At 32.0% G+C, this 24,081-nt stretch overlaps 1 protein-coding gene across 1 annotated transcript; it reads left to right on the forward strand.

Moving 5' to 3' along the window:
* Nucleotides 1-271: 271 nt before the first annotated feature.
* LOC120092848 (aspartyl protease family protein 2) lies at nt 272-1,881 on the forward strand. Its single transcript, XM_039051078.1, has one exon. The coding sequence runs from the start codon at nt 391-393 to the stop codon at nt 1,738-1,740; it is 1,350 nt and encodes a 449-aa protein (XP_038907006.1). The 5' UTR covers nt 272-390; the 3' UTR covers nt 1,741-1,881.
* The last annotated feature ends 22,200 nt before the right edge of the window (nt 1,882-24,081 follow it).

The raw sequence follows: 24,081 nt of genomic DNA on the forward strand, positions 1-24,081 counted from the left end.
AATAATAATAACAAACCAAAGGCAAAGGAATAATGGTTACAAAGAGGAGGTTTTAGATGTTCAAAATTCATGTTCAACTATAAAAATAATAAAAATTAAATGAAAATATTAATTTTTTTGGTAAATAACAAAAACTATATAGTGATAGTTATAATTATACCCTTAAACTTTTAATTTTAAAAATTTAACTCTTATACTTATGTAGATGTGATGATTTATGCATATATAAAATGGAAATTGAAGTTTGATGTTGGATTGGGCATAATTGGGCCCAAAAGAGAGCCCAAAAATTGAAAGAATAAACACATTTGTTCCCTCCGGCGTCCGTCTCATCGGTTTTCTTAGTTTTACCCACTTGAGTGTTCTTCCAAATCCAAATTGCAAACAACAATGCTCCCCATTTCCCCATTCTTCCATTTCATTTTTCTCTTCTTCTTTCTCACCAATTTCAATGCCACCGCCGCCGACTACCTGAAGCTCCCACTCCTCCACAAACCCCCCTTCTCCTCCCCTTCCCAAGCCCTCTCCTCCGATACCCACCGCCTCTCCCTCCTCTTCTCTCGCCCCAACCCCACTCTCAAATCTCCTCTCATCTCCGGCGCCTCCACCGGCTCCGGCCAATACTTCGTCGACCTCCGCCTCGGCACCCCTCCCCAAAGCCTCCTCCTCGTCGCCGATACCGGCAGCGACCTCGTCTGGGTCAAATGCTCCGCCTGCCGCAACTGCTCCCACCACCCTCCCTCCACCGCCTTCCTCCCTCGCCACTCCTCTTCCTTCTCCCCTTTCCACTGCTTCGACCCCCACTGCCGTCTCCTCCCACACGCGCCTCCCCATCTCTGTAACCACACGCGCTTCCACTCCCCTTGCCGCTTCCTCTACTCCTACGCCGATGGCTCCCTCTCCTCCGGCTTCTTCTCCAAAGAAACCACCACATTGAAGACGCTTTCTGGGTCCGAAATCCATCTTAAAGGACTCTCGTTCGGCTGTGGATTTCGGATCTCGGGTCCCAGCGTTTCGGGCGCTCAATTCAGTGGTGCACGTGGCGTCATGGGATTGGGCAGAGGCTCCATCTCCTTCTCCTCTCAACTCGGCCGCCGATTCGGCAACAAATTTTCTTACTGTCTTATGGATTACACACTCTCTCCTCCGCCCACCAGCTACCTAATGATCGGCGGCGGCCACCGTAGCCTCCCGGTGACCAATGCCACTAAAATCAGCTACACCCCCTTACAGATTAACCCTCTCTCCCCCACATTCTACTACATTGCCATCCACAGCATCACCGTCGACGGCGTGAAATTACCCATCAACCCCGCCGTGTGGGCAATGGACAAGCAGGGAAACGGCGGCACGGTGGTGGATTCAGGGACGACGCTGACGTACTTAGCGAAGGCGGCGTACGACGAGGTGCTGAAGGCGGTAAGACGGCGAGTGAAACTACCGAGTGCATCCGAGTTGACTCCGGGGTTCGATCTGTGCGTGAACGCGTCAGACTCCTCGCGGCGGCCGAGTCTGCCGCGACTCAGATTCCGACTCGGTGGTGGGGCGGTGTTTGCGCCGCCGCCGAGAAACTACTTTCTGGAAACGGAGGAGCGAGTAATGTGCTTAGCGATCCGACCGGTGGATTCCGGCAATGGGTTTTCGGTGATTGGGAATCTGATGCAGCAAGGATTCTTGTTGGAGTTCGATAAGGACGCGGCCAGGCTGGGTTTTTCAAGGCGGGGCTGTGGCCTTCCATGAACTTGGAACTTTTTTGTTTTCTTTATTTTTCTTAACTCGACTCATGAGTTTGGAACTCGCAACTCATTTTCGATTTGCTAAAAATTATTAAAAAACAGTTTTTAAATTTTTAATAATAATAAGGTACTATGGATTCCAGTATACAAAAAGTCATTGATTTTTGGACATTGTGTTTATTTGTCTACTTGTATCACGATCCTTTTGCCCCTTCTCCACCTTTGCATATATATAAATATATTATATAATATATTTAAATTTCAGGTTTAGTGACAGATTTTGTCTACTAATTATGATAATTTTTTATTTTATGTGTAATATGACATTCTTTTAAAATCTATAGATTCACACTTGATTTAAAGTTTTCATCGAAACCTTGAAATTTAAAGATTTTGATGGCCTCAAGATTTTGATTAGGAAAATTTTCGTTTTTCTCCATGAAATTTCGATAATATTTGGAAAATACTTGATTCCTCCTATCTTGATGAAATTTTGAGAAATTTTGATATTTTAAGAAATTTTCAATTTTTTTAATTAATTATTCAATTTTTTCAATTTTATGATCTAAAATTCTATAGTTTGACATGTGGATATTATTTTCGACAAATGATTAAGTCTTTTCTATGTGTTACTTTTTCTAATTTCTAACTTCTCTCCATTTGTAGCTTTATTTTTTTTTTTTTTTACCAAATTTCATTTATAAAGAAATTGAATTTGAAAAAAAAAACATGTATTTATTTTTAACCCCATTCGGACTTTTTTCATTAAAATTTCACATTATTTCATCTCAAAATATTCTTAAATTTTATATTATTTTGTAATTATTTCAATTTATTTTTTAAATTTTTGCTCTCGCATCAATATTTATACAAACATTATCTTACTTTATAGAAATTGTGATTACAAATGGTCAATTATAATCTAATTAAGCCACAATCAAATTTTCATTGAATAATTATAACAATTTCCATCATTTTTCATAATTTTTATCGAAATTTCCATCGATGTTGATATTTTCATCAAATTAGAGCCTCGATATTTTTATCGACATCGATATTTCGAACATTAGATTCACTAGAAAAAAAAAAGATAATTCAAGGGTTAGTAGACACTTGTCAACTTGTCATGATTTGAGGTTCAATTCCCCACACTTTAATTACAATAACGGAAAAAAAAAAGTTTATGAAATAAACATGTAATTCAATTTAGATTTATATATATTCTACCCTTTCTCAAATTAAATCATATTTGTTTGAATATTATCGTTCTTTTAATGGTTGATTTAAATAAATAAAATTAAAAAATAATTGTGAATATTAAAAAAAATATGAGTACACATAGATGATTGATTATTATTAATCATAAAATAATTTAACTTATATAATTGAAAATTATCATTATATAAAATTAAAATTTTTAAAGGTTGAATTATTAGTTTGGACCTGAATTTTTTCAAGTTGTCCTTTAGACTCTAAACTTTAAAATATGTCTAAAACATTTCTAAATTTTCAAATTTGTGTTTGATATGCTTGGTAATTTTTTAAAAAATGTCTAATGAATTCTTAAATTTTCAAATTTATGTCTCGTGAATCTATTAAATATAAAATGAGTGTAAAGTTTTATTAGACACAAAATTCAATTATATGTTTGATAGATTCAATAATTCTTAAAAAAGTTGAATACACAAATATCTTATTAAATATAAAATTGAAAATTTATGATCTGCTTGAAAATTTTAAAATTTAAAACTCTATTAATCAAGCTCTCCTCAAGTTAAAGAAGCTACTTCATGTCGTTTGATATTGTTCTCTAAATGTCACATTTCTTCTTTGATCGTAGTTTTTTCACTTTGTGAATGATGAGTCCAATCTTTTGATGGACCTCCAAGACCCCTTTGATTTGTCCAAAGACTTGAGTTATGTTTTTTCTTTTAGTGGATTGGTTGGTTGCTTTGGCTCGGGCTGTGAAGCTTGTCTTTTGTTTTTGCTTTTTTACATGGTTGTGAATTCTAGCTCTTGATAATCGATTTCGTATTTCTTTATGTCTTGACCTCAAACTAAGAAGTTTTCAATATTATACTACCTTTGAATTTTTTTTTCAGGCATTTAAATACTTTTTAAATTTTAAGAACATATTAGAAATAAACAAGAAAACTGAGACACTAAACCTCTAATTTAACTTAGTTTTTTTAAGAATTAGTTATTATTAATAAAGCTAATTAAAACTTTATATATATATAATCAAAATATAAGAGATTCAAATCTCAATACGTACATTTTGCTGAGCTCAAAAAAAAAAAAAATGGGAAAGGAAAGAAAAGGAAATGAAGAGAAAAAAAAAAAAAAAACAGAAGTAATTTGAATACTAGATTTTGAAAAGAATAGATGTCTTAATCAGCTAACTATGCTTATGTTGATTATTACTATTAGGAAAATTTGAATTTACATCATAAAATTTAGAGATTGTCTAAATTAGTAATGGTATCAATTTAAACGCTCAACTTTTGTAAGTATATCAAATAACACCCTCTTTCAGACTTAAGTTCAAAAAATATTATGAGAAACATATAGGGGTCTTTGGAGCAAGAAGTATCATGAGACTATAATAACCATCTCTTGCTATAATAAATATTATTTTATAGCCTCCAATTAGCTACAACCAATACTATTTCAAAACCCCATTTGCTACAGTATTTATTATTTTCTACAATTTTTACTATTTTACATTCATCATTTTTCTTATTCTTTACTACAGTATTTATCATTTCCTTCTCAAACTCAAATAGTTTATACCTCAAACACATTATATTATAACCAAAACTAATATAATCTACACCTCAAACACAAACTATTATAACCCAACTATGTATAATAACCTAGGACTATAATATCTAACTTCTTGCTCCAAACGTCCCCGTTATTTGATCATTTAAATTTCTAAATTGTTATAAGTGAATCAATTTTTTACCATAGATTAAGATTACATTTGAAATTGTCCATGCTTTCAATTCTTACATGTGTGTAGATTTCTTCAAATGTATTAATAAAATGGACGATTAGAAGTGATGCATGATGTTGGGTGGGAATGCAATCAAAGCCCCACATTGATTAGACAAGAGGATGCTCATGGGCTTATAAGAGAGGATAACTATCTCCAATGATATGGGGTGCTTTTGGGTGAAACCAGAAGAAAGATGATAGCACCCAAAATATGCTATCTTAGTGCCTCTAATCTTACCTGCTTATGGTATTTAATTTAATGTGCTTAAATGTTTACATTTGTAGAATTTCGAGTAATTCATGCATTTTGGAGCGTTACGAGATGTTTGAGGTTAATTTGGAGCAATTAGGAGCTAAGAGCTATGCTAAAGTCTTAATCTTGATTCTTTCTATTTTGTCTTTGGATTCTTTTACTATCTGATTGTATTTCTGCTTGGGCATTAAATTACAATACGTAACATATAATTGTAGTTTAATCCAAGCTAGCAAAAGGTTAGTTAGACTTGTAATTCCTTGTCCATGATGAAAAGCATTGCTCTATTGACCTAGGAAGAATCATGTTGAATGTTTAATTAGGCGCTTGAAAATTAAACATTCACCCTAGCGTAATCCCAAGTCTTAATGCGACTAGTTTAAATTAATTAGGATGTTTCTCATTTAATTAAATTGACTAATTTGATAAAGTGAACTCTCACCTAGCTTTTCTAGGTGAGTTAGCTAAGCTTAGCTTATATAGAAGCTAATCCGATGAATCTATGATCAAGCAAGCAATTGGAGATACCTCTAAAAACTAGGATATGCAACTTTTAATTTTTTTGCAGTTTACATTCACCATTTTATTTTTCTACACTTGCTTTTCAACCGCACACAAAACCCCCAATTTACACTTTAGCTAAAGAATTGACTTTGAGAAACTAATCTTTGTGCTTCCCTACGGATTGACTCGGTCTTGTCACATGTACTACTTAATAGTGTAGATAGTATTGATCGGTATAATATAAATTTCATTTGATTGGTCATTTACAAGCTACAGTAAAAAGCTATATCAGAGGGTTATACCCAAAGTTTACGAATGTAAATTGATATTTTTTCTTATTATTAATATTCAAATATTTGGGCTTTTTGGTTAAGGGTACACTTGTTAGTTGAGCTATGCTCACTCTTAGACATAAATCTTTAATTTTTTTTAATATACTATATTTATAATTTTTTTTAACAATATGAGAGGAGGGATAATAGAAACTGACATTGAAGTTTCCTGCTTTATACAAGTTGAGCTATTCTATATTTATAATTATTATGTGAAATACGTCCTTGTAAATATAATGTAACTACTCATTGAACAATGTTCTTTCTTTTTAACAATTTTATTCATGGATATCGTTATTATTCCAAAGACTTTTTTATTTTCTGTATCCATTTCGTTCTAACGTTCTGAGTGTCATTCGGTATTATTGAGCTGTAGATGGAAAAGGAAAAGGTAATGTTGTGAGTATCATTGAGTATTATTGAGATGTAGATGGGAGAAAATATCTTATCAAAATTATTCATTTTGAGAAGCTAAAAGTTAAAGAATAATTTGCTTTTTTTTTTTTTTTTTGTTTTATTTTTCCACATGCACAATTCAAATTTAGACCACACATTCACATATCATTATCGCTGCCTTTTCTATAATTCATAAGTAGTCGTTATATAATTTTGTCGTCAATTCAAGCATAATTTATCCGACATTTGATGGTTTGATTCCTTCACTTATGTAATTATTGATCAAAATATATGTATAACTTGTAACAACAAAATGGGTTTTTAGGATTTTGGGAAGAAATACTATAGTTTGAATAAATCATGGTAAACTATACTAGTTTTTGAAGTAATTTGTAAAGCTGATGGAAAATGTTACATTATTTGTAAAAGCTTTGGTAAACGTTGCCTCATGCAGGAAATTGTTAGTCCAAAAAAACGATTTAAAGTGAGAAATATTTTTCTTTATGAAAGTGGTGGTGTATTTTTCGTCTTCTTTTGTTGAGTTCAACAGTTGTAGAGTGAGATCTTTTCAAAGGGAAAAAGTTATACTCGATTTCTACTCAGTATTTGGAAATCAAGGAACACTCTTGAAAGGCAAGAAAGAGATTCAAAATTCGAGATTGCAGACATCACGATGAGAATGAATATGACATGCATCATGCATAAGAGAGTTTTTCTTTCTAGCTTTAGCTTTCTTTCTTTCTTTCTTTGTAGTTTTTCATCATGGATTTTCTAGTAGTTGATGTTTTTATTCATGGGTGACTGAACTCCATTTTTAGGGAGTGATATGTAATACTAATATATGTTCTAGTTTTTATGTTTGATTAATTGAAGGTCCTTTTTATATTGCAACAATCATTCATGTGCATTCACATTCTTGATGTTTTTAGTTTCCTGATCAAATATAATTATGTGCTTGATTTACGTTTTAGCTCGAGAGAGTAAAATTAAGATTAGAACAACAAATGTATGATAGTTAGCTAGGGTTTCTTTACAAGTCATTAAAGAAGGATCACCATTGCCTTGGTTGTTATTAAAAACATGTCAGGTTTTAATATTAGACAAGAGATTTAATTGCGCTCGAGTGAGTCAAATACATAAAATTTCCTTCGACTTATGATTGTATGGATGACTATTTTGGGTTGTGAAACTAATTAAGCATAAATCTAATTGATGAAGTAAATTCCTTAAGAAACCTTCCTTAGTGGGAATCCAAGATTCTCATGGCGAGAACATTTAGACTATTACATTTATTTTGTGGTAATGTAAAATGTTATGACATTTGAAGATTTTTAGGCATTGTAGGATGTACTTACGAAAGACATCTCAAGAGTTTTGGTTGCTCTCTTGAAACATGATTTTTTTTTTTAATTTCCATGTTGAGGACTCCTTTTTACATTTTTTAACCCTTCATTATTTTCTTATATATATATATATATATATATAACATCCTTCTTTATTTTCATTTTATAATTAAAATAAATGTTGTCAACGATATAGATTACTCTTGTCGATTATATCATAGTTATAATGTTTACTTTCTTAAGAAAGATATTCAAATTCAGATTCAAAATAATATTTATTTTTATGAATAATCTTAAACTAATATATATTATTTTTTCAAGAAAAATAATATATACAAATAATATAAAACTATATTAATTTAAAAAGAAATTCAAAAGAGTAAAAACAAATATATATTATATAACTTTAGGTTATATTAAGGGTTGTTTTCAAATATAGGAAAATAAACTAAAATATTTACAAGTATAGCAAAATTTTATTGTCTATCTGTGATAGACTGTGATAGATTGCGATAGGCTACGTTTTGAAAGTACTTTTTTAATTCTCAAAATTTGGCTTGATTTTTTAAACCATTGGTGAAAAATAATAACAAAGGAAAGCCATTTGGAGGTGAAAGTAGTGTCCATAGACTTAATTTTCAAAAAATAAAAACAAAAAACAAAATGGTTATCAAACGGAGTCTAAATATTTTGGTTATCTACATCCCAAAAAGTAAATGACCCCTAAGAAGTTATTTTTGATTGGTCTCTACCTGTTTTAGTTTTAGCCTAAATTCCACCAATCCTTTATGTTTTCTAGATAAAATTAAGTGTATAATCTAAGGTACTCAATCAAACTAGAATTTCAATCATGAGGATTGTAACATTTAATCCTTCATAGGATTCCTTAGGTGGAGAGAAGAGCTCAGATTTCAAGCTTTGAAAGGGAAAAGTAAAACTAAGTACCTAAAACTATGCCTTAGAAGAACAAAATTTCGAAGTGTTGGAGGCATAGTAGTTTTGAGTAAAAAAATTTGACTAAATGTCCAAACTATGCTATGAGAAGAAGAGTTGGATTCATAGCATAGGAGAGGATGGGGAATCTTGGATGAGTTCAATGCATGGTGTAGTAAAAGAAGTAGGTCATAGCATAGTAAGTCATAACATGGTATGTTGAACGCATAGTAGGTGCATCCAAGGAGAGATTTTGGACAAACTTTGGATGTTTAGAGGATGTTGGAAGCTATGCTATGAGATTATGCTATGAGTCTTGAGAGCTATGCTACGAACAAAGGAGACTATGTAGTTAAAGCATGATGGGCGCATAGAGGAAGCATGATGGGTGCATAGGATAAGAATGAGGGGCAGATAATGTATTCAAGGGAGAGATTTTGGTTAAATGTTGGACAACATAGGATCCTACAAGTGGAGGAAACCCTAAAGGATGAAGTGTTGGGCGCATAAATGAAATGTTGGACGCACGCATAGATGAAGCGTTGAGCATATAGATGAGCGCATGCTTGGAGGAAAAGTAAGACAAAGAGGACACATGACTATGCCTTTGAGTTTGAAGGAGACAACTATGCTTTAAGAAGAAGATAGAAACCAAAGAAGAAGGAAGTAAAGGAAGGATTGGCGCATAAGGCTAGGGTTTGATGCATAAGGGACCTTGTGGATTCTATTTTTAGGTCTATGAGAAGCAAGGTGGAAGCATAAGACAACCCCTTGTGAAAGAGTTATACCAAGGAAGTCTAAGAACCCTAGCTTGATGCATACCTAGGAGGGAAAGAGTAGAATGGGCACATACCCTAGCTATGAGCTAAAGAAAGAAGCTATACTATGAAATTAGAGGCAAGTTGGTAGCATAGTTAGGGAACCATACGTCTAAACCTAAGAAACCATGTGTTAACCACCACATGGGCGCATAGGAGAAGTTTGTTTGACGTAGATAGTGGTTGATGAAGCAACCATGCACCCAACATAGCTATCATGCATTAACTTGAGAAATTAGGGAGCAAGGTTTGATTGACAACAAAATAGGTAACGTGGCTTAACTAAGTGAAGTTTTGGCCGAGCCAAGGATGAAGTGGGTGCATAGTAAGACATGCAAAAGGCAAAAATGACACCTCAAGGTTAGCTATGTGTTGGACTATACATGGTGAAGACACCTCAAGCTCGCATGTAAGTAGGTGGTGGCATGGAAGTAGGTGGCGACTTAACGTGGTGAAGACACTCAAAAGATGAGGTGTCATGTATTGATGTCATAGGAAGGATGATGAAAACACTCTTGAGGGCCTATAAATACCCTAGAAGAATTTCATTTTAGCTCACAACTCAATTTCCCTCAAAGGAGGCTCAAAAGGAGAGAGTTGGTGAGAATTAGGTTTTGGGGAGAGGCTTTGCGTTAATGAGGGTGTGTCTATGCATTGACCATAATGCCATGTGCCAACTAAGTCTGAAGTTGAGCTGAGAAGGCAGGCCATGCATCTAAGAGGGTGGACCATGCGCCCAACTAGTCCGTTGATGTAACCATGCGTCCAATTGGTGCTCAGGAAGGCCATCATGTGTCCATAGCTATCCTGAGGCAATCTGAGGCTTGTTTTCATATCCGTTGGAGTTGATAAGCTAGGTTTAGGGCTAAGAAGGTATGTAAGGTTATTCTAGTCCTAAACATGAGTTTCCAAGAAGTTATGTAAGGTTATTCTAGTCCTAAACACGAGTTTCTAAGCTAACATTGAACTAATGCAGGTCGGGATTCAAGAGGGAACCAAGGAAAACCAAAAAACTTAGAAAGGAAGGACGACTCCTAATAACGAAATATGAGTGGTATTCTTTAAAGGTTTCTTGTGAATTTATAGTTGTGAATGTATGTATAGCTCATTATGATAATGTGATTATGCGACATGGGATGGTCGGGGGCTTGGAAGACCTAGTTCCTGAGCCTATGGCGGAAATGCACGAGATGGTCAGAGGGTCGTTGAACCTAGTTCTTGAGCCTGTGAAAAGAACCTTATATAGGATGGTCAGAGGTTCGACAAGTCTAATTTCTAAGCCCATAAGAGAGGAATCTATGTGCATATAGTAATAAGAGAAATATGTTTAATTGTCTACCGTATGTGTAGCTAAAACAGAGAATGTACTCATTCAAGCTTGAGGTTTGAGTAATAACCTTGTTATGTGGATATGCTGTTTGAGCTATTTATCTCTAAGGGTTGAAAGAGACCTTGTAAGTTGTTTACCACTCACTGAGCTTCTTAAATCTCATTATTTTCTTTTATGCTTTTCTTCTCAAGTAGTGAAAGAAAGGAGTTCCAAGGTGCTGCCGAGGTCAAGGTCTACCACACTACAACCACATTTACGGACTTAAGTTTATTGTTACGAGTTTCTGTAATTAAGAGTTTGAAATTGTTAAGTTTGAGTTGAGGGCTTTGTAAACTTTATATCTATTGTAATAAAGTAAGTTAAGCCAAAGAGCTATTGTTATATTTCCTTGATTGTAAGTTTACTAAGCAAAATAGGTAAGAGATAGGCAGTAGGTATTATAAAAGGGTGGTATCTGTCATCCTCACGCCTCCTGTCGGGCTTGAGAGTAAGCTCAAGAGAGGGTGTGACAAGGATAATACTCGGAACTCATATCACCGATATTAACTTGCCACTGTACATTTATAGTCATGCATGGTTGAAAAGTTGCACAACAAGTACCATTTTTTAAGCTTTCTGAACTAGCTTTCCAACCATATCAAGAACCCTTCAATCCGAGCACTAGAGAATAAGTTATCATCATCAAATTCATCAAAATACCAAAAAGTATTTAGTCCACAGAACTACAACATTAGCTCTCCATTAATAATGGAGATGATACAATAAGAAAAGTTCTCCTTCACACAAAAGAGCATATACGAGACGATGCCAAAGCTGCAATAGAGTGTGCAAAAACAAAAAACAAAATGGTTATCAAACGGGACCTAAATATTTTGGTTATCTATATTCCCAAAAAGCAAATGACCATTAAAAGTTTCTTTTATATTGGTCTCTACCTATCTTAATTTTAGCTTAAATTCTACCTATTCTTTATATTTTTTAGATAAAATTAAGTGTTAATATCTAAGATACTCAATCAATCTAGAATTTAAATCATGAGGACAATACTCAGAACTCACACCAATATTAACTTCCCACCGTACACTTGCAGCCTTACATAGTTGAAAAGTTGCACAAGTACCATTTTTGAAACTTTCTAAACCAACTTTCCAACCATATCAAGAACCCTTCAAATTCGAGCACTAGAGAATAAGTTATCATCATCAAATTCATCCAAATACCAAACAGTGTTTAGTCCACCCGAACTACGACAATAACTCTCTATGAATAATGGAGACGATACAATAAGAAAAAAATTTTTTAAGCAAAAGAGTCTATACGAGATGATGCCAAAACTCCAATAGAGTGCAAAACTTTGTTGTCCTCTCTAAGAGATAAGCAAAAATGATAATATTTGCAAAAGATGGAACAAAAAGGATTTCATGAAAGTCGTAGAATTATTTAAATTTGGTTATTAGAAATAAAATTTATTTTCTCTAGTCTATTTTTGGATGTTTTTACCTTATAAATAGTTAGTTTCAAATCGAGAACTAACGTCGGAAGCACAAATGGTTATTAAATGTGGCCTAAATATTTTGGTTATCTACATTCCCAAAAAACAAATGACCCCTAGGAAGCTTCTTTTCGATTGGTCTTTAACTATCTTAGTTTTAGCTAAAATTCCACCTATTCTTTATGTTTTCTAGATAAAATAAAGTGTTAATATCTAAGGTACTCAATCAAACTAGAATTTCAAACATGAGGACAATACTCGGAAATAATATCACCGATATTAACTTGCCACCATACGCTTGCAGTCTTGCATGGTTGAAAAGTTGCACAACAAGTACCATTTTTTGAAGCTTTCTGAACCAGCTTTCCAACCATATCAAGAACCCTTCAAAGTTGAGCACTGAAGAATAAGTTATCATCATCAAAGTCATCTAAATACCAAAAAGTATTTAGTCCATCCAACACTAACTCTCCATTAATAATAGAGATGATATAAGAAGAAACATTTTCCTTCCACATAAAATAGTCTATACGAGATGATGCCAAAGCTGCAATAGTGTGCATAACTTTGTTCTCCTCTCTAGAAGAGAAGCAAAAAATGCTTAACATTTGCCGAGGATGGAACAAAGAAGATTTCATGAGAGTCATAGAATTATTTAAATTTAGTTATTAGGAATAAGATTTATTTTCTCTAATTTATTTTGGGGTGTTTTTACCTTATAAATCGTTAGTGATGGATCCAAAGCTTCATGACTGAAGCACAAATGTATACAAGGTTAGAAGTTTAATGTATGAATTTTTAGATTTTTGTTTGAATATAGTTCTTAAACTTAAAAAAATATATAATAAGTCTGCTAATTCTCAATTTTTGTGTTTAAAAAAATCTTCAAAAATATCAATTTTGCATTCAATAAGTCTTTTACATACTCATCATGTTAAAAGTTAGTTAAACTTTATATTTGACATTAAATTTCACACTCCTTGCAAAAAAATCATTCAATCAAATTTTTGTAAAATAATTTTATAAAAATTTTAAAAAATATTTGTACAGTTATACATGCATATGTGAGAAAAGCTAAAATGGAATTAAAATTTTCTCAACAATTTCGTGTGTACTAAAATATTAGATATATATTTAAAAATATATAAAATTAAAAATAATATATAAAATATGTGTGGTGAATAATTCTTAACATATATGTATATATTTGAACAAATCGAAATAAAGATGTACTAGCAAGTTTATTGTAAATGAAAAAAATATATAACTTTTCTTCAAAATAATAGTAATAGAAATAATAACGATTGTGAAATTAAGGAGCATGATAGAACACAATAGATATGGAGAAAATATAATATAATATAATAAATAAATAAATATAATAATAAAATAAAATAACTAAAATTATGAAAATTTAGTAGAAATTTGGAGTGGATTTCTCAACAATGTGTGTGATTTTAAGATCCACTAAATGTCACTATTCATAGACAAAGTGACAATTAGGATGTGGTCTTACATGTACACCAACCATGAATAACTACAAGATACATGGACAACATGAAGATTGACACATGACTTTTAGGATATTAAGCACTAGGCATCTATTCATTTTTATAATAATAACAATACATAACTTATTATGAATATTATAGTAAAATATGATTTTTTTAAAATAATGTTATTTTAATAAATATTAACAAAAATAGGGTTGGGTGGATAATATTGACAAAAATAGGATTTTTAATCATGTACCCAGTACACAATTAGAACTAAATCGTGTACCTGGTATACGAGTCCATGTGATTTGGCACACGTAGACTGCCAAATGTGGTAGTCATGCAACGTTGAACGAGGTAATCATGGATCGGGTCCACGACTACCCTAAGTCGTGTATCGAGTACACGACTTAGTGGTCCTTTAAACGACCACAACCCCTTCTTCTTCCCCCATCCAAGAGCTTTTTCTCTTTTCTTCCTCCCCATTACCGCTGGTTGCTACCGTCGATTACCTTCTTCCCCTATCTGATTACCTTTTTCTCCTCTCTTGTTGCTGCTGCCGTGAGCCGATCTACCACCCATTGTCTCCAATCTTTGTCGTCATCCGCCTTAGGTAAAGTTTTTTCTTTAATTTTTCCCAATATATGTATTTGTTTATAAAAATGAAGATCAAGTTCGAAAATGAAGATTGCTTTATATATATATATATCATTCTGTTTGTATTTGGGCTGAATTAAATGTGTAGTTTATGGATCCATGATTTAAATGTATAATCTTTAGATATATGTTGAACTTAGAAATTGGATTTTATTGGGCTGATTTTGTTAGGCTATTTTGTTGGGTTGATTTTGTTGGGCTAATTCATTCTTAGGAAATAGATTTTGTTATGTGATGAATTTTGTTATGTAATGTAATTTGAACTTCTTAGGTAATGGAGCCTTGTTATTCTAATCCTATACAATTATATCAACAAAATACACATCATTCACAATCGATATGGGATAGTTCTTCTACTGTAGTTTTGAGTTGTCGGAGAAGGGAGGCATCTACACAACATACTATCCCATTTGATTAATGTATTATTCCCTACGTTGAACAAGCAGGTTTTCTTGAGGTTGCACATATCAGATTTATCTAACTTGATTGACACCTCATTACTGCTTTAGTTGAGCATTGGAGACCAGAAACCCATATATTTCACCTGCCTTGTGGGGAATGTACAGCTACGTTGCAGGATGTTGCCATTCAGTTTTGGTTATGAGTGGACGCAGAACCATTGACAGATTCATTACAATATGATTAGAAGAATGTTTGTAATGAGCTCTTAGGCGTTCTACCAGATGATCTGAAAGGCTCAAGATTGAGTATCCTATGGTTGGCGTCCCAGTTTTCAGAATTACCTCACGATGTCGACGACATCAACGTACGTAGGTATGCACGAGCATACATTATGCAGCGTATTGGAGGATTTTTGTTCGCTAACAAGTCGAACACTTTAGTACATCTCATGTTTCTCCTGCTATTGTCTGATTTCGAGCATACTGGTATATATTCGTGAGGTGGTGCCCGTCTTACATGACTTTATAGAGAACTTTGTCGAGCTACCAATACACAAGTATTGGAAATAGCGGGGCTGCTGATACTACTACAGGTATGGACTTATGATAGATTTTCAATTATAGCACCACAAGTCTAGTTATAGGCCCCAGGTCATCGTCCACTTAGTGCCAAGTAATATTTCATTTATATATTTATTTCGTTATCATTTTATGTAAGAATATAAATTAATTGTATTTTTTTAAATATAATTTTAGATGGAGTGATGTATTAGCTGCTTCTGAACAGCCAACAAATATGTTGCTAGTATACCAAAAAATATTTGATGCACAATCAGGTAACGAATGTATATAAATGAATATTTTAAACATTTTGGATGTATAGTTATCTTTTTTTTTTTTTTTTTTGTCAGATTAATTGAACACCATACACATATGATATTTGTCATCACTACTTGAATTGTCATGATGGTGAAGACATTTGGTTGACTGTTAGCCCTCTTATATGCTTCCATATAGTAGAGTGGCATCAACAATTCGATCTGCAACAAATGATACCTTTGTTGTGCTATACACTCCCAACACTACACCAGATTAATTTGAGAGGTAAGCACAACCAAGACTGGAGTTGAATTCACGTGGAATATATATCCTACTGGCATAGACGACATGATCGTTGTGCACAGGGAGAAATAACAAATGGGTTAGCTGTATTAGATGACTACTTTTCCTGATATGATTCAATCACGAGGCGATTTATCACACCTAACGACACTTACTATGACTACATGGTAAGAGATTTAAAATCATAAAATTTTCAAATATATGATATGAATATTTTTTAATATTTATTTTTCTCATCGTACAAAATACTTTTATCTGAGATGTACAACAATATTTAGTACAACACAATTTACCAGAATTGGGTTCAATGTGTCACCAAATATTGGTCAACATAGAAAGTATTATTCAACAAACAAAACGACTCAATGTTGCTGACACTGATTGAAGATGTATTTTTCGTAGACGACAATGACAACATGGTGAAGCTAATTAAGAGGCACACGAAGACAACCCCCATGTGGGGTAAAGGCCAGGGGGGGTCGTCTTTAAATTTCATGTAAACTTCTATTTTCAAATTAAAGAACTAATTGTAAATCTTCTTTAGTATCGTGACATATATTTCTTTTAATATGAGTGCAGAATAATTATGTTTTCATTGTAGATTAAATATATAATTAAGTTTAATAGTGAAGGAATTTGTGGACCCGGTCCATAAGTCTTAATATTGTTGTACATCTCCGATTAAAAAAAAAGTAGTCAATTAATTTTTTTTAAAAAAAGAAAAAAATCGTGGACTCGGTCCACAAGTCTCACTTCGACCGGTCAACCAACTAAGCTGACATGGTACTGACTGGATTAAATAATACTAATCGTGTACCCCATAAACGATTTTCCTTCGTATCAAAACTACCCTATTTTTGTCAATACTTTCTATTCCCACCTATTTTTAAAAATACTTTCCCATGTACCCCATTTTTGTCAATAATTTGAAAATCCACAATATTTTTGAACTTGATCCATAAAAAATAGATGCCCATTGCTTAGTGTCCCAAAGGCCATGTGTCACAATTCATGTTGTCCATGTGCCTTGTAATATTTTGTGATAGTGTTGCCATTACAAATATTACAAAATTAGAATTCGCAGCCCTTGACATTAATGGCAATAATTATTTTTCATGGGTGCTCGATGCTGAAATTCACCTGAATGCTATGAACTTGGGAGAAACATTAAAGAAGGAAATATGATTTTCCTTTTTCATCATCTCCATGAGAGATTTAAAATGGAGTATCTTACAATAAAAGATCCCTGTATCTTGTGGAAAAATTTGAAAGAGAGGTATGATCATCAAAAAACAGTTATTTTTCCTAAAGCTCGTTATGAGTGGATGCACTTAAGGCTACAAGATTTCAAATCAGTAAGTGATTACAACTCGACATTATTTAAAATCAAGTTCAAATTTGTTGTTATGCGGAAAGAAAATTACTGATGCTGATATGTTAAAGAAGACATTTTCTACATTTCATGTCTCAATTATGCTCCTGCAGCAGCAATATCGAGAGAAATGTTTTAAACAGTATTTTGAATTGGTTTCATGTCTTCTCGTGACCGAACAAAATAACGAGTTATTGATGAAAGTCATGAATCTCGACCAACCAGAATAAGACATGCTTTATACCCATCCACAATATCTTTTGTGTCTCTTTTGGTTTTCAAAATCCATTTACAATCAATAGGTTTTGCTACCTTTTGGTAATGGGACAAGTTCCCAAATTTTATTGTCTTGTATAAATTTATACTCCTCATTCATGACTTCAATCCACCTTTGAGAATTTGGACCTTGCATGACTTGATGAAAGTTGATTGGATCATCTTCCATCATGCCAAGATTATTTTCATGTTCTTGAAGAAAAACGATGAAATCATCTGGAATGACTCTTTTTCTTTTTCTAGTGGATCTCTTTACACGTGTTAATTGTGGATGTTGTTGAGTTTTCTCTTGAGGAATGATTGCCTCAGTTTGAACAAGGGATTGTTCAACATTGTTTGGTTGAGGATCTTGATATACTTCTTCTTCAATGACAGGTATATGAACTTGTACATTGTCAAAAGCAATAATCGGACAATCAATTCCTCCTCATCAAAAGCAATATTTCTGACTTTATTTCTCCACCCAAACTCAACATCCTAAAAAAATGTTGCAATTCTTGTTTCAAAAATCCTTTTAACCGTGGGATCATAAAACTTATACCTTTTGGATCGCTCAACATAACCAATAAAGTAGCTACTAATAGTTATGGACTCCAACTTTTTTCATGTGGCATGTAAGGTCTAGCCTCAATTGGACATCCCTAAACATGAAAATTCCTTCGAGTAGGTTTCTTTCCTGTCCAAAGATCATAAGGTGTCTTTACAACTGCTTTAGTTGGTACTCTATTAAAAATGTAAGCTATTGTTTTAAGTGTTTCTCCCCATAGTAACTCTGGTAAGGTAGAATGACTAACCATACTCCTTATCATATCCTTAAAAACACGCTTTCATCTTTCAGCCACACTATTCATATTAGGAGAACCTGGAAGGGTGTATAGTGGAACAATTCCACATTCCTCCAGATATCTAGCAAATGGTCCTCGATTTTGTTCACCCAAATCGTCATATCTACCATAGTATTCATCAGTACTGTCAGATCTAATGCTCTTTATGGATTTGTTAAGTTGTTTTTCAACTTCATTCTTAAAGTTTTTTATTACATCCAAAGATTGTGATTTTTCATGAATCAAGAATATGTAGCCATATCTAGAGTAGTTGTCTATGAATGATATGAAGTATTGTTGTCCATTCCAAGAAGCTATAGAGAATGACACATAGATATCTATATGAATAAATTCTAAGACGTCAGTGATTCTATTAGCACCTATATTTTTTGTTTTGGTATGTTTTCCTTTTATGCAATCAATGCAAATTTCAAAATCTATGAAGTCAAGCGAACACAATATTCCATTTGGAATAAGATGTTCAACTCTAGATTTAGAGATGTGACCCAAGCTTTTGTTCCACAAAAAGGCTAAATTTTCTTGACTTCTTTTGCATTTTGAACTACAAGATTCTAAATGCAGTGACTCATTATAGGAAACAATTGTATCATGCATATATAAATTATCAAGGGCATTAAGATAACCGATTTCAACATTACAAAGATAAAGTAAATATATTGTTTCCAAAAGAACAATTAAAACCAAACTTGTCCAATAAGGAAATTGAAAATCAAATTTCATCTAAACGAAGTACAACAAAAGTGCCTTTTAAATTCAAATAAAATTCAATAGATAATAATAATCTAAAATTCTCAATTGCCTGTATTGCAATCGATTTGCTATCACTCACAAAGATGTTTTTTTCAGCATAAGTTTCCTTTTGGTAATTCAAGCAACTATGCATAAAAACACTAACTTGAGTAGTTGCACTAGAGTCTAGCACCATGTGTTTTTAGGCACTGAAGTCAAATTTACTTCAAAAAAGACCAAAGTAAGAGATGCACCTTTCATTTTACGCCAAGCTTGGTACTTAATACATTCCTTCTTTGTATGTCCAAATTTTCTATAAAAGAAACAACCTTTATTTTCTGGTTCTTGTTGTTGTTTCTTATGAGCTAAATTAACAACTTTAGATTTCCCTTCCTTTTGCCCCTTTCTTTAGAGGTGCTTGCGAATTGAGCATTTTTTGTTCTATTTTGATTTAATCTTTCTTCCTTTTGTACACAGTAAAATATGAGCTCATTGAGATTCCATTCATCCTTTTGACAGCTATAACTAACTTTAAATTGGTTAACCTGTGTAGGAAGAGAGATCAATACTAAATGCACAAGTAAACCATCAAATTGATCAAGCTCAAGTACTTTCATTTTTTATATTAGATGAGACATTTCCATAATATACTCCTACTATTTTCTTTTCCTTTATCTTTCATTGAAATCAAGCGTTGTAACAACATGCTTGTTTTAGCTTTATCGTTTTTAGCAAAAAAAATTTCTATTTTGACAAGGAAATCTTTGGCACTGGTTATCCCTACAGATACCATACCCCTAAATTCCTTTGGAATGTCATATTTTATGAGCATTAGACACATGCGATTGGAGCGGTCCCATTTATCAAAATATTTCCTTTCATCAGGAGAATTTTTATTTGAAAACAAAGGAGGTTGCTCAATCCTTAGTGTAAGAGTTAGATCCATACACCCTAAGATTATGAAAATATTTTCCTTCCAATCTTTGAAATTTGAACCATTAAGAATAGGAACATTGTTGAAGTTAGTAGATATTGTTGTAAGAAAACAAATTTGAATGTACAAAAATGCCTACATTAGTAATGACCGATATCAAAACAATGTCTCTAATTCATAATTAATGGTTAGTCACATTTCAAGATATTTAAAACATCAAAATTAAGTCTTTGGACAATAATATTGATCATAAGCAGTAGTCTTTGTGAAATGACCAAATATTGATAATAAATACGTGTTAAATAATAAAACTTTCTTTGGATCGATTTATTATTTAGACAAAAAAGTCCTTATAATTGTCACATATTACCACTCTGAGCATGTTTAAAATTCACATAAATTTAATATACCTTTGAGTCGATTAATATTTACATAAACATATAAAACTCAACATTAAACAATCTAATCTCCACATGAGAGTTACTTTGGCAACCTCAAATTTCAATGTTCATTCTAATGTTTAACCTGACATTGACCATAATGATAACAAAATATGAATTTATTATCTTCCTTAATTTATTACAAAAATCAATAAAAAGAAGTATTAAACAACATGAATTAGAAACGATAATGGCTTCTTGCCATTAAAGATCAAAATAATTAAGGACAAAATGTAAATTTAATTATCTTTTATTTTAAAGACATTTAATAAGATATAAATGCAATAACAATTAATTGCCACTAAATGTCATTATTGTAAATTCACATTACAAATTTATTTGAAGTGAAAAACGTAAGTGAAACATAAACTGTAATAATCACAATTTATCGAACAATGTTTTAATTAAGGTAGATTTCACCACTAAATTCTTGGAAGATGTTTAATGTAGATTTCACCACTTGATAAAAGTATTAAAAAATTATAAATTAATAAACTTAAATCCACTACTTTATTTCCATGTTGAATTCAAGAGAATTGAACTATAAAAGCGGAACCATACCTGAATCCATTGTAAAGTTGAAATATTAGATAAATAATCTTTCAAGTCTAGATAGATCACGTTTTCTTCTTATGTTTGATCTCTTTAGTTTCTCCTTCTTTTATCAATTTAATTCTAATTCATTCCCTCATCAAATTAGAATTAGTATAGTTATTAATACCTATACGTTTATGGTTCATATTCTTTTGAAACGTATAATTATCTAACTCCCATTTATTAATTTAGATAGAAAAATAAAACTAATTTATTAATGAACATGTGGGTCCATAAACAATTTCCAACACCAAGTGGGCAAGTAGTGTGTACAAGGAGGCCTTAATGCTTACACCCTAATCACTAAAAGGAATCTTCGAAAAATCCTCTTTAGATGATAGTGATGGGATAGTATCATAGGAAGCCCTTGATGCCTATTTTTTTTTATTGTACTCTAGAAGAGCCTTAGTACAATAAAAACTATTGCACGATAGTATCAAAGTTGAGGATGAAAATACCCAAGGTGCAAACCTTTTTGGTGTCCTAATAAGAACTATTACATGATTTTTACATCATGCAAATCTACACGTATGTGGTATCAAATTTTAATATAATGATTGAATTCAAGTTTCATTCATAAGATGGTGTAGTTATTAATTTAATTATTATAAAATCAACAAATAAAGAAAAGAAAAACTTGTAACTAGTAGAGAAACCGACACCGAGATTGATGTGGTTTGTACAAACAGTGTATTAACTATGTTCATAGACAAAGAGATAGATTAGATTTTATTAGAGAAAAAATATTAGTGTATAGACTCAAAGATACTGGTAAAGTTAAAGAGTTATATAACATACTTCTCTAAATCTTAAAGCCAAAATCATGAATAGTATAAATACGAATACAAATTACCCCAAATTTGGTTCATTCGGAGCGTCAGCTAATATGTTTAAGACATTCTAACATTAATTAAGTATCATAGTTCTACTTCTACCTTATTTTATCTAGAGAATTGGACATTAAATTTAGATTATTTACTTAAACACTAGTTCTACTCCTATTTAGTGGAGATAACAATTGGTGAAAAGCCTTGAACAAGATTCATACAATGGAAAAGTAATTGACCAATTCATTACTCATCATGAATATGCAATCAATCGGTCCAAAAGGTAAAAACTTTTAAAAGTCTCATGCTTAGATTTAAAACTTAAAATCTCTTGTATGATTTTTAAAGACTAGCAAGACATTAAACTCCATCTCTAAACAACCTTTACAAGAACCCTTTACTTTTGTTTCAGAATTGCAATATGAAGAGTTTTCAATTAAATCAATTTACAGCAAACAAAAATCAATATTCAAAAAATTATAGTTCCATACTCAAAAGCACATATAAACCTAGAATTCTAACCCAAAAAAAAAAAATAATAAAAAAAAAAAAAAAAAACTTATAAAAACTACATAGAAAAAGAAAGGAGAGAACTCCTGACACATGCCATTTTTGTTCCGATTGTAAACTCTGCGATCTTGAGCTTCAAATATTTATCTTCAAGTCTCAAAACGTCTCTCTAGACTCCTTAAATGTGCATAAATTGTAAAATATTTTTTTCTCATATTAGCCTTCCCATTGAAATGAGAAATGTACGAGTCTTTTTAAAGGGGAGAATTTTCTTCCTTATTCTAATCAATTTAGGATTTCACAATCGATTTAGTTGATGTGGAATGTTTTTCTCTTTCAATTTATGAGATAAAAGATGATCTTAGGACTAATTTAGAAAAGTGATATATATATATTTTTCTTTTCTCGTTAGTTTCGTATTAACATCGTGACACAATTCTACTGCAATAATTTCAGAGTGCATAGTTAATGTCAATTGAAGTAAGTAGTTTCTAAATACTCTTTTTAACATCTTGAAATGATTAGGAAGTTTCTGGGAAACATGTGGAGAAAAGAGTCCATAAATCTATCCAATCAAATTGCGTTGGAGTCGCATTTATTGTTGAAACCAACAAGAAAAGAAAGGACTGAATGTTAATAGTATGTACCCAATCAAACATACATGATAAATAAATAAATAACAAAAAGAGGATGAAAGCCCATAACCCACTTGTCATATTGTTTTAAATATTTTGCAGCTGTCTCCTTTTCTGTCTACTACAAATCATGTGACTTATATAATGTACCATCAATCTTATCCTATATTCCAATAAAGCAAAACATACACAATATAACCATATATACAGTGAAAGTTTTCTTTCTATTTGTTTCTCACGTTCAATATTACACTTTTCCTTTTTTTAATTTCATCCTCAAAATATTATATAACTTATTAGTTTATATCGAAAAAAGATTCATCAGTTTAGGTCCCGTTTGATAATTATAAATCTATTTTATCTCATTTTCTTATAATGGTTTGCATCTTGATTAAACAGAAGAGTTGAATTTTTAGCCAAATTCCAAAAATAGAAAAAAAAAACAAGTTTCTAAAAGTGATATTTTTAAGTTTTTGAAACTTATCTTGAGTTTTAAAAACATTAGTAGAAAATAGATAACAATGCAAAAAATTTAGAAGTAGAAAAAGTATTTATAGACTTAATTTTCAAAGACTAAAAACTAAAAATCAAATGGTTGTCAAATAAGATTTTAATTTTGTGATAAAATAAAAAAGAAATTGTTTCTCCTTCCTAATTTTGTGAGTGAATGTGAATTTTTAAACTTTTAGCATCTATTAATTTGAATTGTCCTAAGAAAAAGTATTTTCCAGAAAACTCATTTTTATTTAAACACTTTGAGATAAAAGTTATAATTAAAATACATTTGAAAAACTATTTTCTTCAATCTCTTTTAAGATGACTTATTTTTTAAATTAAACCCTTCAAAAAATATTCCAAACACACCTTTAATATCATCTAATTAAACCTTAAAACTTAAATAAGTTGCAAGGTTAGTACTTTCAATTAGGTATGTTTTTATGTTTTTGGAAATTATTGTGGATAAGCTATGAACTCTTTTGCACATTTTGTTGCTAGTGTGTTTTTATCACTTGGCTTGGAGTGCTTTGGTAGTGGAATTTTGTGTGGTTAATTAATTGATTCGCACACCACATCTTCGTACAATAATGATCAATACGACATCAAGA

This window comes from Benincasa hispida, chromosome 12 (assembly GCF_009727055.1).
Source record: "Benincasa hispida cultivar B227 chromosome 12, ASM972705v1, whole genome shotgun sequence".
NCBI lineage: Eukaryota > Viridiplantae > Streptophyta > Magnoliopsida > Cucurbitales > Cucurbitaceae > Benincasa > Benincasa hispida.

Coding starts and splice junctions, on each gene's coding strand:
- LOC120092848 (XM_039051078.1), top strand. CDS start 391: ATGCTCCCCATTTCCCCATTCTTCCATTTCATTTTTCTCTTCTTCTTT.